Source organism: Pistacia vera, unplaced genomic scaffold (assembly GCF_008641045.1).
Source record: "Pistacia vera cultivar Batoury unplaced genomic scaffold, PisVer_v2 Contig300, whole genome shotgun sequence".
In the NCBI taxonomy this organism is placed as follows: domain Eukaryota; kingdom Viridiplantae; phylum Streptophyta; class Magnoliopsida; order Sapindales; family Anacardiaceae; genus Pistacia; species Pistacia vera.
Genome location: NW_022196114.1, coordinates 61,676 through 78,690, shown reverse-complemented (window position 1 = coordinate 78,690; position 17,015 = coordinate 61,676). Strand labels below are relative to the sequence as shown.

The 17,015-nt window shown below is 38.1% G+C and overlaps 1 protein-coding gene across 1 annotated transcript; it reads left to right on the top strand.

Moving 5' to 3' along the window:
• The first annotated feature begins 5,395 nt into the window (after positions 1–5,395).
• On the top strand, positions 5,396–7,040 carry LOC116135541 (zinc finger protein CONSTANS-LIKE 5-like). The gene is made up of 2 exons (XM_031421249.1): positions 5,396–6,256; positions 6,349–7,040. Exons 1-2 carry the CDS (start codon positions 5,537–5,539, stop codon positions 6,715–6,717), a joined length of 1,089 nt encoding a protein of 362 aa, XP_031277109.1. The 5' UTR covers positions 5,396–5,536; the 3' UTR covers positions 6,718–7,040.
• The last annotated feature ends 9,975 nt before the right edge of the window (positions 7,041–17,015 follow it).

Sequence of the window (17,015 nt, the reverse complement as noted above, 5' to 3'; positions counted from 1 at the left end):
GAAGGAAGTTTTTCTCGGTACCAGAGAACCAAGTGCGGGAGTCTTAGGACCAAACTGGGAAGGCCCCTACCGCATTGTCGAAGTGATAAGACCAGGGACTTATTATCTGAAAAGGCTAAATGGTTCAAAAGTACCCCGAGCTTGGAATGCTGAACATCTCCGACCATATTATCAGTAATTCTGAACTCAGCTTTTCCTTGTAAAGATTTTATTTTTTGCAATCTTTGTAAATGTAAATAACAAGTGTATTATCCTGTTCTTTTGCAATAATCCTTGCATGTAATTCTGCTCATATAGATGTATTATAATTATGTTCGCATAGACTTGTTCTAATGTTATAAACAGTTAGAATGTGATCTCGTAGGGTACAGATTCAGTGCTCTAGAGATTTAAGATGCATTTCATTAATAAGTACAACGAACAAGACAAGATCCCAAAAACATTACAATTATCAATCCTGATTCTCGACTCCTAGAGGATCGACCTCATCATCTCAGGGCTAGTCATCATCCGCCTGGTCGGTTGTAGGTTCCTCAGGGGTGTGTCCCGAAGCATCTCCCTAATCAAATCCTTGGGCGGCCTCCGTTGCTTCCTCATCCTCATGTCGCGCCATGGAAATGAGAGTTTCCCACCAATCCTTCGGGAGGTCGGACATATCAATCTGTGGATTCTTCGACCGCAAGGCATAGATGGACTCGATCGCCCATTCAACAGCCTTTGCCTCGGTCTCCTCTGCTTGGTTCTGCATCTCTTCAGTCAACGAAGTAATTTTTCCCTAACTTGCTTGGAGTTTGGCCTCAATAGCCTGCCTTTGCTTCTTTAAGACCTCCCTCTCCTGCTCTGCTTGTAAAGCCCGCTGAGAGGTCGTTTTAAGCTCCTGATCTTTCTCGCCGACTTCCCTGGAAAGCCTGGCTATAATTCTCTGGAGTTCCTTTATCTCTTCCCCGTGCTTCTCAAGCTCGGCCTTTTGAAAATCCACCGTTCGAAGAGCCACACCCATTTCGTTCAGATACCGGACCACTGATTCAGTGGATAGCCTCTTTTCTGCTTCGACGGCTTCCAGGTCCCGTTTGAGCTTCGCATTCTCTTCCTTCAGCGTGACCTCTCTTGCAGTAGCTCCTAGCCGAACCTTTTGCAGGCATAGTTGCATGGAGAGCAGAGCCTGCGAACAAGAAGAATGCCAGTTTCCTACCAAGAACAAAAAGGCAGTCCTCGCTGAGGACGGTTCGTTTTACCTTGCCTATGTGTTGGATTGATGTGGACATCAGGTCCACATGGTTGGAACCCACGAACTCTTCAAATACTTTTGCCCGTTTGCACTCCAGCAAGGCGAAGACTGCCGATTGCAAATGATCTGACAGTTGTCCCATCGAGTCCAACACAGGAGTATTCTCACCGGTACCCCCGACAGGAGTGTCGCCCACCAGATCCTTACCCAACCTCCTTCCAGTGCTTGCGACCTTGCTTTGCCCTACTCGTGATGCTCTTGAAGCAGTGGGAATGCCTGGTTCCGACCTCCTGGGCTGAACGCCTAGATCCTCCGGTTGGGACTCTGACTCTTCGACCCGAATTTGCCGCCTCTTCTTGGGTCGCTGAGCCATTGTCTTTTGGTTCAGACGAGTATCCGAAGGCTAGGAAACACCCGCCAAAGGTTGGGGAGACTCAAGAGGACGTGTAGACCCCAATGTTGCCCCTTCGGTCGAGGGGCCACTAGGAGCAGCTTCGGTCGCCCTAACAGTCCTCGCCCGAGGGAAAGAAAATTGTCTTCATCGTGGCGACCCTGGCATCTTCGAAGGCATAGTTGCTGCATATGAACGTCGTTAGTTAAAAAAAAAAAAAAAATTCACTGCGCAATAAAAAATGATCCAGTTAACACAACTTACTCGATGGAGGCTCTAAGGTCGCGTCTACGTTGAAGAAGTTGTACCTCTGCAAATTCGCAGTTGTCACGAGCAGCTTTGCATCGCAACTCACTTCGGGCAGGAAACCGAAGACTATGATTCTTTTCGGATCCGCAAGCAGCTCCAAACTGGTCGTTTTGTTAACTGCCAGAAAAATAAACAGTTTATTAGTGAGAAAAACAAAGTCAATGAGCTCGTTAAGGGAAAAGAACCTACTGGGGTCATGGAAGCGGTAGAGGCCGTCGTAACGAAAAAAGAAAAACTTTGACTCATAAGCCCCCGCATTGCTAGGGTAATTGTGTATCCCCGCTGCGATAGTAGGTTGTCTGGACAAGTAGTAGGAGTCCTTATCCTTGCACCTTTTTAGGATGTACGAGCAACCGAGTTCTACTACAGTTATCTCGCCCAACCCGTTCTCGCGACACGCGATGTATATGGCAACTGCAATCATGTACTCGTTCGGCGTGATTTGCATCGGCGCGATCCCGAAATGATCTAGGACGAACTTGACAAAAGGGTGGAAAGGGATCAACTCCCCACCCTTGAAGATTTCCTCAGAGATCGCGGCCAACCCACGTGGCGGATACCGAGCTGTACGTCTCCTATCGCGGAAGACATCCACGCGGATACTGTATTGATCTATCACCCTATTGAGCTCATCCTCAGTGAGTACCAAGTAGATCTCTTGGGTGGGACTCGCAGGAACATCCTGCGTAGACGAGCTGGTCCCTTCCTTGGATCTGGTCGTTGAGGGGTCCATCCTACTGCAGTCTACAAAAGCGACAAGCAGGGAATCTTTTTAGACCTCGTACGTTATTTCGTATGACGACGTGAAGGACAGCAAAGACTTCCCTTCCTAAATCACATAAAAACCCTAGCAGAATATTTCAAGCCGCCATTCGTGGCTCGAACCCAGCAAGAATATTTCGTCTTCGATCAACTACCGAAAGATGTATCATTTATCGACTACTGAGAGTAGGAAATAAACAGAAAAACGATTCTTACCTCTTGGAATATGAGGACGAATCCTTATGCTTCAAATATCAGGTACGCGTTGGCTTGGAAGGCAAAGAATCTAAGTTTGCAAAGTCTCTTGCTCTCTCTGAGAAGATGAGTATGGTGACATTGCCTGAAACGAACTTGGGTTTTATAGCAAAAGAACTGGCGCTTGGTTTTCCTGAGATCAAACGACGTTTAGGCGGCAAAATGTACCTCCCTGTTGATTGCGACCACGTGTCGCAGATCCACGAGAAAGGGTGACCGTCACGCTCCAGAAAACCAAATCGTCGTCCTTCTCCATTGAAAAACCCAAACGACGGCACGATTCTCCTACCGCATTAAATGCGCCCCAATCTGCATTTAATGCTCTAATGGAGTATATCGTTTCAGCATGTCACGCATTTAATGTGCATGACTGGCATTAATTGTGCATAAGACACATCTGTCAGAGCAGAAGGCGTTTCATTAAATGTATCTATTACGAAAATGCCATAGGTAACGCCTGAAGAGATCGTTATGTAGAACACTCTTCGTCTGGTCAGTCACGAAGCAACGTGACTCCTATTTTACCCCATTGGTCTCGAAGCAACGTGACTCTCGACGAGTATTCAGTTCCAAAACAACCCAATCCCTTGTCCAGAAGAGAATTTCCAAGTATAATCAGGTCGTGAACTTTGGAAAATCGAAATCATAGCACTGGTATGGTCTAAAATCAGGTCGTTCAGTCTTAAGCAGACTACCAGGTCGTGCGCACAAAAGCGCAGTCTCGACCTCTTTTCAAATAGGTCGGAATCACCAGATTCCTCGAAGGCGTCTTGTCACGGCATGAATTATAGTTTTCAAGGTTCGATCCTCAAGCCTTAAAAACTAGGGGACTTCTTTTATGCCTGAAAAAGTAGAGCTGACGCAAGACCCAGTCAGCATAAAAAGTCAGAGCTTAGGTAGACCCGCAGCCAGTCAGAGGCAGCCACGTCATATAATGACAAGGGCGGCATGCTTGTGTCAGGACAGTGGATACGCGTCAGACCAGCCAGGAGCTATAGCGATTTCACGTGTCCAATCCCTGCACCAAATCGCGTAAATCACTCTAGAATGTGGGTAATGGGATATAAAGAAGGATTTGCACGGATAATCTCACCAACTCACAGATTTAGTAATGATAACCTTAATCTATCCCACTATAAATAGGGAGTTTTTCTTTCATTTAAGGGATTAGCTAATCTCTCTAAAGAAAAAATAGCATTTTATCTCTTGTATAATCATTTGTAAGTCAGTCCACTGAACGCGACCTGACCACTATCATTAATACGAAATCAGTGGACATAGGATTTGCTTTCTTAGCATCCGAACCACTTTAAATACTGTTCTCCATTACTCTCACTCTCTCGTTCACGTGTGTGTTCTGGGCCAGCTCAGTATTTCACACGTGCATTTGGTTGGTGTCAAAATCTCGCATCAACAAAAGTCAATAACTAGTTGCTAATATCCACACCTGAGAGATTTTGTGTGTGTATTCATATTAATATACCAGGTAACATCTCAAGTCCTAAATAAGTAGATATTGTGTTAACTTTATGCATGTGCCATTCAATTATACAGTAGATATTATATAAGTATTTCTCCTTACACAGATATAAATTTGTATGATTTTATAGTCTTTTTCACTCTAAAAACATGTGTACTTAACTGAGGGAATCAAACCGAGGCATAGTTAGGAAATTTTTAAAGTATATTTGTTGTAATTTTTTGAAAAAATTACAACAAATTCGAGCAAGGTTACAACACGGCTTAGCCTGTGTTATGCTCTGCCCTTGGAATCAAAGGTTCAAAAACTAAACTCAAATTCATCTTTATTATGAACCTTTGTTGTTTTAGATTAATCATTGAGACGTTGCAAGTCAACCATGCATTGTCATGATATAGTCATTAAGTCATCATAAATCGGCTGATATTGACCTACTAAAAATAGGAAACTGCCCTTCCATGAAATTAACCTATTGTAACTTAGGATTTTTCATATCATTTTTAATAAATGGAAAATTAATCAATTAAAAAAAAACAAATTATCTACGCTATATCACTAGAAACCATACAAAAAATTATATTATACTTCTTAGGAATATGAATTTTAATTATAACATACCGAATGAGATTATAATAATAAGCATATGTATTAAAATTATAAAACTTAATCAAGGAAAATTAAAATCAAATAATTTTGGTGTGCCCGACCCACTTATGTCTTGATGTAGGTGTAACGAAAAACTTCGTAGAACTTGCTGTCACTTCATCTTTCCTCTCTCCACTTAAGGTCCCACGTCGGCACAGACATATGACAAGTTGACAACTACTTCCCCTAAGCATTATTAAAAATCCCAAAAACAAAAAAAACTTAAATATAAAAATTAAACCTTTTACTTGGCCTCTGTCGCTCCACGTGTCCCCGTACCATTCGTCATTACCTAGATTTCCATCACTCATAGCTCCCCAAAAAAATCCCCTACGCCAAACATATCAAAGACCCCTCTCCCATTTCTCCACGTTACCCGTCTACACCAAAACGAAAACTGATACCAAGTTTTTTTTTGTAAGTGTTTTTTGGAAGTGTTTTTGTTTTTCGCTTGGTAATTTGTGACATGGGAATTGAACTACACAACCACCATCTCAAGGGTATTTCTGGCGGCTGGGGCGTGGCGGCGAAGCCTTGTGACACGTGTAAAGCTGCTGCCTCGGCTGTGTTCTGCCGCGTAGACTCGGCTTTTCTTTGTCTAAACTGCGACGCCAGGATTCACTGCGTCAACAAGCATGCACGTGTGTGGATGTGCGAGGTGTGTGAGCAGGCACCCGCGGCCGTCACGTGCAAGGCCGACGCAGCGGCTCTGTGCGTCACGTGCGATAACGATATCCATTCGGCGAATCCTTTGGCGAGACGCCACGAGAGGAACCCGGTCGAGCCGTTGTTCGACTCGGCGGATTCCATCGTAAAGTCTTCGACTTTGAACTTGGCGCCAAACGAAAACGGGAGTTCAGAGTTCAGTGGCGCGTGTCAGCAACATGAGGAAGGAGGTGTGGATAGTGGCGCGTGGTTAATGCCGCGGAGTTCGAAACTGAGTTTGGAAAGTACAAATGAAATGAAATCCGGGGAGCTGTTCTTCTCCGAAATGGATCCGTTTCTCGATTTTGAGTACACGAATTCGTATCCGAATCACAGTGCGTGTATGGATAGTGTTGTCCCAGTTCAGACTCCGAAACCTCCTCAAATTCAAGTCATGAACAATGAAAATTGTTTCGATATCGATTTCTGCCGATCCAAACTCACTTCATTCAGTTACCAAACTCAATCTCTCAGCCAAAGTGTAATTAATTAACCCTTTAAAAATCTCTCCTTTTCATTAATTTATCAAAGAAAAAGAAGAACGAGTTCTTATAAATTCATTAACTTTTTCAGGTTTCGTCTTCTGATGTTGGAGTTGTTCCGGACGGGAAATCAATGTCCGATATATCATATCCATTCGGCCGAAACATTGCGGGAACTGATCCAAACGTGCCGGTTTCCGGTGCCAGTACAAACCAAGCAACGCAACTATGCGGACTCGATCGTGAAGCTCGGGTTTTGCGTTACAGAGAGAAGAGAAAGAACCGGAAATTTGAGAAGACAATTCGGTATCATTCACGTAAAGCGTACGCCGAAACGAGACCGAGAATCAAAGGCCGGTTCGCGAAACGGACAGAGGTGGATTCGGAAGTTGGCCATCTCTATGTCTCTCCAGCGGCCTTCATGGCCGATAACCAATACGGCGTCGTTCCGACGTTTTGAGGAAAAGTTGGAGGAAGTTTAGTCCGTACGTGCTCTCCACTCTCATCATCATCCGGTACTTCTTGGCTTGGAAGTTTAACTATGGAACTAAAATAATCAGATGGTTGGTGTTAGTTTTAAGTGTATGTAAATTAGGGTGATGAGTTTTAGCCGTTGATTTACAAGATTATTAGGATGATGATGATGATTGATTGATTAATTAGCTTTTGTATCTTCAGGTTTTCTCTACGATCTCCCTCCAAATGACCGTTTACTTTTTCTTATGAGGGCTTTATTGTAACTTCCTTTTCTTAATTTTCAGTAAAAGTTTCTTCTTTCAAGGATCTATATCTCTATTTCTATTGGTTGATTTTTTTATTTAGAATATCCAAATCTCTTTTTTCTAAAGCAGAAAACTTTTAAGAAAGGGCCAAGTTTAATATGATCATATAATAAAATATTAAGAGCCGGAAGAATCTTATTTTAATTTAATTTCTGGAACTTTCTTAATTTGATGAGTTCATTCATTACTTGGCTTTCGAAAAATGCATTTGTCCATATTCACTGAACTGAATTTTGACTGCCCATTATTATTATTATACTTTATCTTTTGTAATTTGATATTGGTCACAGCTTCTACACTTTTCTAATTTCAGTAACCAATCAATCAAATTATTGGCTTGGGTGGGGATATGTCAGGTTAAAGTCAGAAAGATAGCATAAAAATATGCTCCAAATTTTCAGAATATAAAGTTTAATTAAATGAATATGCCCACGTTCTTGTGTATATATTCGAAATTTATTCGAATTTTTATTATATTAAAGTGATATTTTAGGATTATTTATTTGTCACTAGATCGGCTTCTACACTATTCTAATTTGATGTCATCAAAGTATAATCTATGAAACCAATGAGTTTTATGAATAGGACCTTCAAGTTGAAGTTAAAATATGTTATTTTGGAGGGGCGAAATCTTCCCTTGATTGGAATATTATTTTTGCATTTTCTGCATCATATTATTATGTTTGGTTGGGGGTAATAGAGAATTATTATTTGATTACCACGTTTGGTTGTTAAGTAATATAAAATGCTAGTAATCTTCTAAAACCAATAGTAATTACTGTTGGTTTCTTAAGTATTTTAAGATTATTTAATAATCTTATTTTTATTATAATTTTATCTCTTATTGATAAAATTTTAGGACAATAATACCCTTGTTTTAAAAACAATTTACAAAAATACTAATTGATTATTTTATCATTATATACAAAGTTTTTAAGACATAAATACCCTTACAATTTAAAAAAATTACCCAAGAGTGGTGGCCGAATCTGGTCATGGTAGCGACAGAATGGCGCACGACCGGTTGAATCTGGTCAGTCGTGCGTCGCTAAAGCCGTTTTTGGCCATGAATCTATGATCCATGACCTGAAACAATCAGATCTAGCCTTTCATGGCCAAATCTCCACTGTCGTCGCCGTCGACGGTGGTGGCAGGGTATCGACAGTGGCTTGAGGTGGGTGGGGGTGTTTTTGTTAAGTTTTAAACTTTTGTTGTTATTGGAGTGTTTTAGCTAAATTTGAAATGTAGGAGGTTAATAGAAATTATTCAAAAAATAATATTATATTAATATTAAAAAAGGAGGGTAATTTAGTAATTTATGTAACATACCCACTAATTTATTCCTCTTAATCAAACAATTAATATAATATACCTATCAATTTATTCAAACCAACTAAACACATTTCCCTAAACATTCCCAATAATCTTTAAAGTAATATATATTTTCATTAATAGAACATTCTTAGTAATATAATATTCCCTGAATCAAACACACCCTTAAAGTATAGGATTGAGACACCCTATATACCTATTGTGACATTATTTGGCGTTATATTTGTTATGTTGAAATACATATATTGTGATATGATCTAAGACTATTCTGACGGGTTGTTTGCATCGGGAAAGGTTAATATTTCCTATATTACATGGATAAATATTAAAACTATGTATGACATGTTAAATTATCTCCTTAAATTGCAATATATATGAAAGTGATGAAATATCTTCCCCGAAACCGTACAATTACGAAGAAAGAAAATGTTCATATTCCTTTACTATAAATTGTAATAATGTAATGGTTTGAAACGAGGACTTTGAAAAATATATTTGGATTTATTTCATTATTTCAAAGCACACAACAGTTGATTGAAAAATATATTTGGATTTATTTCATTATTTCAAAGCACACAACAGTTGATTGAAAAATATATTTGGATTTATTTCATTATTTCAAAGCACATTGTAGTTGAAACAGTGAATATTCTTCTTAAATAATATTACACTAACAACCCTTTTTAACAAACATTTTCTCACAATCTTGACATGGGAGTTTACAATTAATCAGTTCACAATGAGTCTTACTAATTAATTGCGAGCTATCACGTTAAGATTGTGAGAGAAAGTTTATGAGAAAGAGTTGTTCATAAACTTTCTCTCACAACCCTGATGTGACAGCTCGCAATTAATTAGCTTATAACAAATCTTACATAGGTCCTATATGAGTCTCACTAATTAATTATAAACTGTCATGTAAAGATTGTGAGAGAAAATTTGTGAGATAGAGTTGTTGGTGCAATATGACTTATTCTGCTTCATATAAAAAAGTAAAAGCGCAATGGCTGCTATTTTGATAAATATTGGCTGAAACGTCAAGTCAAATTCAACCCCACACAGTGAATCATGTGCTCTAACTTGGGGAAAGTTCTTCGAATTATTAGTCTAGATCAAGAACATTTTATGATATTGGATCGTTAGAGTTAATCTTGAACCCGATGTAGAAAATATCTTCTTAAGGGTGCTGGATTAAAGACAAGAATTAAGCTCCTAAAGATTTAACAATCTCTCAAGACGGTGAATGAAACTAAATCTTTTGTTTAAGTACTCCAGTTTGTTAAGGCGGGTGTTCCACTTTCTTCCATGATAAATCTAAATTTCCCAATTACAAACAAACCTGGTACAAAACATTTTGCGAGAGGCAGGTTCATATTATTTGCTTTCACTGACATTTTCCTTCTATAATTCGATATGCCTATAACTCTGGAATTTTTTTTTTTTTTTTTTTTGGGCTCATAAATTGCAAGATTTTAACTAGTGGCTGCAGTTCTCTCTGGACCATTTCTCAGTTTCCAAACATGGCTCTTGTCATCAAACATTTAATTCGAAAATGAACCATTTTTTGGGTAAGTAGAAGACACTCTATCTATGCTCAAATTTGTCTGATCAAACTGAGTATATCATATCATATATACGTCAATGTTTAATGGTTGTTATAAAATTATCTTATCTTCAATTATACACTCAATATATATTAGTATAAGAGGGATTTTTTTTTTTTTTTTTGTCAAGTATAATTTGCATAATTTTCAAATAGTGTTTCCTTAATCACAAGCACATTTTTTTGGTGGGTGCGTTTTATCTTAATGATTTGATGATTTTAGGTAGAACTATTAGTTTTTAAGTGGATGATTTGACAATTTTATAAGTTAATATAAAAAATCATAATTTTGTATTTTATTTTTTGTTTTTATTTATTATTTTTTAGGTTTGATGGATTCATATAATTATCCAAATTTAACAAATCGCTAACACTATTAATAAACGTTTTTTTCGGATTTTCATGATTTTTTGACTCAAAGGGAGTAGATTTTATTTATTTGTTCATGATTTATCAAGTTAAAAATTATGAAAAAAAAATCAAATCTACTTGAAAAAATTGAGATTTTTTGAATTATTTTTCTTAAGTTAAACGAATATAATTAAAATTTTGTATTAAATTGTGATAAAAAAACCAAAAAAAAAAAAAAGGACAGAAAAGACGTGAGAAAAACCCAAGCTTCGGCTTGCATGTGTATATGAAGTAGCTATCAAAGTGGGCTCCATAAGACAAAGAGTGGGGCCAGACCACATCCCCTTCACGTGCGAGACCGGCCCACGCCATCTCGTCGTGGGCTCACCCTGTCACGCACGCACCATCGCCAACTTACAGTGGTCCATGCCCACTTTCTCTCTCTCTCTGTCCACTATCTTTCAAAAGCCGACAATCCACACCATTTACATGGTCAACCGGTCAAGTCCAATCTCTCTCTCTCTCTCTCTCTTCCTCTAGTCTGGGGTCACAAATTCCTTTACCTTGGTGCAACTTGGTACCGAGAGAGGTAACGCTACCGGTGATGGTTACTCGATTGCCTTTGCCCCTTCACCTTTTTGGAAGTTCACGTTTGTCCTACTGGGGAGTAAGCTTACTTAGTACGGTGTTTGTGAGGGGTGCTTCGTGTACGAATTTCCTTTAGTGATGTTACTGAAGGCTGATACGTAGTGGGTATACATATATATTTGAGGCAATTTAATGATTATGCTGGGGTGGTTGTAGCCTACTAACATTTTCCTCCGTTTGGTTAGTTTTTCAGCATACATCAATGTTTAATAGTATTTAAAAATAGGGTAGAATTTTGAGAATTTTTTTTTTATATTTTTTGAAAATATTGTTTTTAAAATATTTAAATTATTTAAACCCTTAGGTTTGCTAATTTAACTAATACCCCTATAATAAAATTTATAAATTGACAAAAACCTTCACCTATGCACTATTGCTAGTAGCCAGCTGTCATCGTCGGAAAGTTTCGAAATCTACCGGAATGGGGCTATCACCCGTCAAAAGATAGTTGAATTTGTCGGAATGGCTCACAACCAGCTAGATTTGGCCAATCGTGGTGCTACTGTCCCTTTCTCGGCTAGATCCACTATGGATCTGGCTGGAGTGGCCAAATTTACTGCCAAAGATTTGGTCGCCGTTGCGTCGTTACAACGGCAGCAACTGACGGTGGCAACGACAATGTGCTGTTGGCAGGTTGATAGTGACTTGGGTGGGTGGGGGTGTTTTATTAATTTTAAAATTTTATTGAAAAAGATAATTGTTAATGTTTTGAGTTGAATAGAATATGATTGAATTTTGAATATTAAAAATATGTATTTTGATAGGAATATTGAATAAAATAATAGGATAGGATGTGAGAAAATAGGAAAAAACTGGGGGTACATTTGCTTGAATTTGTGCTAATTTTTTCGGAGATAATCCACAGGTTATTGTAGGGCAATGTTACTGTTTTGTAAATGTATACAGTTTTTTTCTTTCTTCTTTTCAAATTTATCTAATAGTAAATTTTTTTCATAATGTATCACATGTATGTTTTCTCTTATATTTTAGCTACATATAACTTAAATGAAATGGAAATTCTCTAATGAACCTTGTGGTTTTTATTATTGATTGATATAAGAGTACTACTATAACTGTGATACAAAGAATTGAATAAGCACTAGATATGCTTTAACATAGCGGCTCGTATCTATGAATAATGAATCTCGAATCCACGAGAAGATGTCAATCCATGTTGAAACAATTCACGAAGGAACAACTTGAGAAATTTATTGTAAATTCATTTTTATTGTTGTTTGTAGGATAACAAGTCTATTTATACTAAACTATCTTAATGCTACTAGAAAATAAGAAAATCCTGACATAACTAGGGTAAGGAATTATAAATAAGAAAGTAAAGTTTAACTAAATTAACCTTCCTAATTTAGCTAGAATCCTATCGTAATTAAACTTCCAAATATAAAGTCTTAATCAAAATTAGAAAATCTAATAACAAAAGGAAAGTAAAGAACTAATCTTAATTTAGGAAAATTTGTCCTACATTGGACAACTCCTCTTAAAAAAACTTGCCTCGAGTTTTGCAATCTGGTTGAAATGGAGTAGAGTTGGGCATTTGGGACCGGACCAAAAGCCTAGCTCCAAAAACCGGTTTTAGGATCGGTCCTTGGGAGATCGTGTCCTTGGGAGGACCGGTCCTAGAAGGCCTTGTCTCAAAACGGGACCAGGCCTAAGGAGGAGGCCCGGGCCCTCCACTGGCCCTCCTCCAAGGCCCGGGCTTGGCCCAAACGTTTTTTTTTTTGTCTTTTATCAATTTAATTCTTTGTAAAATTATATTAAACCCCCTAAAATAAGTATAAATTCAAGGACTAACATAAAATTTTACAAAATTTATTAAAAAAAAAAAAAAATTAACCGTTGGCACTAACGGTAACTGACCAACGGTTAAATTTATTATTTATATAATATAAGTTTTTTTTTTCATTCCCTCCCCCCCCCCCCCCCCCAACCCCACAACTACACTATAAATACCCCAAACCCTTAATTTTTTTCACACCAATCTCTCAATCTCTCATTCTTTCATTCTCTCATCTCTCTACTCCAAATCTCCAATCAATTTCTCATTCAATTTATATTTATATTTTTATTTATAATTCAAATTTTTTTCTATTTTTCAATATCATCATAATTTCATATTATTATTTAATTTCTTTTCATTTTAATTATTATATATTTTATCATAAATTTATATGTCTTCCCCAAATGATTTTTTTACGTTCCATCCACCGAAGAAATTGGAGCCTTCAATCCATTTTCACACCATTTCCTCCAAGGATGCAGCTGTAATTCCACAACCACATTCGCCGGAGACGAGGTATAGCCAAACACATGTGAGCTGCGAGTCAACGGGCACGGACATAGCCCACCCCCCCCGACCGTCAAAGAGGTCTGTTCGATGTCTGGCGATACTTCACCAAATCAAAACGGCCAAAGACAATGGGGGGAAGAATCGTGTGGGATATGTAATTTATGTGGAACCATTATTGGGCTGAGAAGGGGACTTCGACGATGCGACGACACGTAGAGAAGAAGCTCCCTAAATAATGCATCTTCAAGCGGATCATGTACAAATTCAAACTCACTTAATTTTAATCCACATCCTCAACTCTCTCAACATGGCAATACAATACACATGTTGCCACGAGAGGAAATAGCAAGATATATAGTTGCTACAGACTTTCCCATTTGTTTATCGAAAATCCTTTTTTTGTTAATATGATTAACTGCATTTTGTCCACATATACCCCTGTTAGTAGAACTACAAGTAGAGAGATATACTAAAACTTTATAACAAATAAATAATAAACTTAAAAACGAATTTCAAATTTAGGAATATATCTATTGCACTTACATCAGACATATGGCTTGTAAATCAAAAACCGATTTTTTACTGTTACAGTACATTTCTTAGATTATAATTGGGGTTTACAACAAAATTGATAGGTTTTAAACCATTATATAAAAACATAGTGCTGAAACTATTTATTTTACGATTCTTGAAGTTTTGCAAGAATATTTACTAACTGATAAGTTTTTGCGTTAACGCTTGATAATGCAGCTGCTAACACACCGCGGCAATATCTTTATTTGAAAAGAAATTGGATCCGCTTGGTGAAGGCAAATTTTATCCACCAGAGAGGTGTCTTGTCACATCATCAATTTGATAGTTAAAGCGTTTAGATGCTATACATTCAGATTGAGAGGGTGCGTAAAGCTATCGGATTTATCGTCGGCGGTACCAATAAAGATGGCAGGAGTACTCAAATATTGTAAGCAAGAGGACCCACCACGATTCGACCTTTGAAGTTATGTATAGACATGCCTATCTGTTGAACTCTACCACTTGATGTTGGAAAAAGCTTTGCCAACCGCGAAACAAATACAGATTTCGTCACCCCGAAGACCTACCAAGAAGTTTGCGTTATGATTGGGGGCGTTTGTGAACTTTTTTTATTCATTTCTTCAAATTTTTTATGATGCTACATACATTAAGTGGTATTTATTATCCAACTACTAATTTGTGTTAGATATTTTACTTCAAATTGCTAAAACTTTTTATCATAATAGACATGATAACTTTTTAGTGAAATTGTTTCAGTATGGAAGAAAAATATAAGAGATATTGGTTAAATTTCAATTCTTTATGGATTAGGTCTTTTCTAGATCCTAGATTTAAATTATCCGTAGTTAATGGTGTAATTACTGAGTTAGGCCATTATTTAGAACATGATTTAACGTCTTATTTGACTGACTTTAAACACACATTGGATAGGCTTTTTTCTTTATATGAGAACAGATACAATGGAAGTAGAAGTGGAAGTGGAAGTGGACGTCTAGGAGAGGCGATCAGGACCTTGATGTAGCCCCCCTCAATGGTCGAGCAAGGTGGCGTATGTGGACTGGCGAAGCTCCAACTCTAGCTCCAGCTCGTAACATACAGACCAAGAATGACTCGCTACCTACAGTTGGACTTGACCTTTATGACGATGAAGGAGCAACTTGACATGGATATTCTTCAATGGTGGAACCAACAAGAAGTCAATTCCCCATTATATCCCAAATGACCACGTGACATTTATCTGTGGCCGGTTTCTACAATTGCATCCGAGTCAACATTTTCAACGAGTGGTCGGATTGTTAAGACAGAAGATGTTCTTTAACCGATAGTGATGAAGTGATAACGTGTTTACGGGATTGGACTCATGGAGAAAGAAGACTACAACAGCACCCTGAGATCCCGAACTACTCGAACTCTTTAGGAATACAGATTTGAATAATGTAACTAGTGTTGACGATGAAATTGAAGATGAATAATTTAATAAAAAAATTATTTAATTGTTTATTTGTGAAGCGTGAATGTGTGAAATGTGAATATTATATTTATGTTAAAAATTAAAATTAACTATTAATTTATTATTTTTTAAAATGAATTAAATTTTTAGAAACTTACTAATCAACCCCTAAAAAATACTAAAAACCCCCTATAAAATTTTGTTTTGCCCCCAAAATATAAAAAAAAATTGACGGGGGAAAATAAAATTTTCCAAACCCCATGGGACCGGTCCTAGGCCCATGGGACCAGTCCCGACCAGGCCTAAGGCCTGGTCCGGGTCCTGATTTTTCTCATGGGCTTGGGACCGATCCCAAGCCCATGAGAGACTGGTCCCATTTGGGACCAGTCCCAAACAGGCCCAGGCCTGGGCCCGCAAGGGACCAGTCCCTTGCCCAGGTATAAAATGGAGTAGTAAAAATCATCTGGTGGAGCAAACAAAAAGTAGTGCTTCTTATTCAACTTCAATGTTGATTTCATTCTTAATCTCTTTTGATGTGTGATCTTTAATTTGTACTATCTCATGATCTTTGTTGGCTTCAAGAGTTTATTCAAGAAGTGCTTTTGCATGTCTTGTTTTCGTCCATAATTGGTGAGACATGTGTTTTTTGAAGACAAATTCTTCTCCTCTTTATTTATGATTCAATCTGAAAAGCTTGTTTGAGGATGTCAAACAATGTATGATCAAGTTGTAAATCAATTTTAGCTCTTATGTTTGCGTTAAACCAAATAAAATATCTCAAAGCTATTATGGACGTTCATTATAGTCAATGCTGAGTAACAAATGTTGATATTCAACAATATATTGTCAGACAGATCTATTACCTTGACAACAATTCACGTATTGGTATAGCAACTCTTGAACATGGTTATGAGAAAGAAATTTTGTTTCTTCAAAGCATGTTTTATATTTGATGTAGTTTATCAAACCTACATTTTGCACACTTCCAATCATTCCGCCATTCTAAAGCATACCCTTTTAATAGATAACCAACAACTTTGATATGTTTCCATGCCTGAATATCCATATCAATTAATAAATCTTTATTAGCTTCAGTCCAATAAAAAAAGCCTTCACCATGAGAATCCCCATTGTAAGTTGGAAGATGACAACATTGCTAGCGTAGTTCTTCTATTGACATATTGAAGGGTTCTTGAATATATNGCTATCAAAGTGGGCTCCATTTAAGACAAAGAGTGGGGCCAGACCACATCCCCTTCACGTGCGAGACCGGCCCACGCCATCTCGTCGTGGGCTCACCCTGTCACGCACGCACCATCGCCAACTTACAGTGGTCCATGCCCACTTTCTCACCTCTCTCCTGTCCACTATCTTTCAAAAGCCGACAATCCACACCATTTACATGGTCAACCGGTCAAGTCCATCTCTCTCTCTCTCTCTCTCTCTCTCTCTCTCTGAGTCTGAGGTCACAAATTTCCTTTACCTTGGTGCAACTTGGTACCGAGAGAGGTAACGCTACCGGTGATGGTTACTCGATTGCCTTTGCCCCTTCACCTTTTTGGAAGGTCACGTTGTCCTACTGGGGGAGTAAGCTTACTTAGTACGGTGTTTGTGAGGGGGTGCTTCGGTTAGTACGAATTTCCTTTAAGTGATGTTACTGAAGGCTGATACGTAGTGGGTATATACATATATATTTGAGGCAATTTAATGATTATGCTGGGGTAGTTGTAGCCTACTAACATTTTCCGTTTGG

Coding starts and splice junctions, on each gene's coding strand:
- LOC116135541 (XM_031421249.1), top strand. CDS start 5,537: ATGGGAATTGAACTACACAACCACCATCTCAAGGGTATTTCTGGCGGC. Junction 6,257..6,348: donor CTCAATCTCTCAGCCAAAGT/GTAATTAATTAA, acceptor TAACTTTTTCAG/GTTTCGTCTTCTGATGTTGG.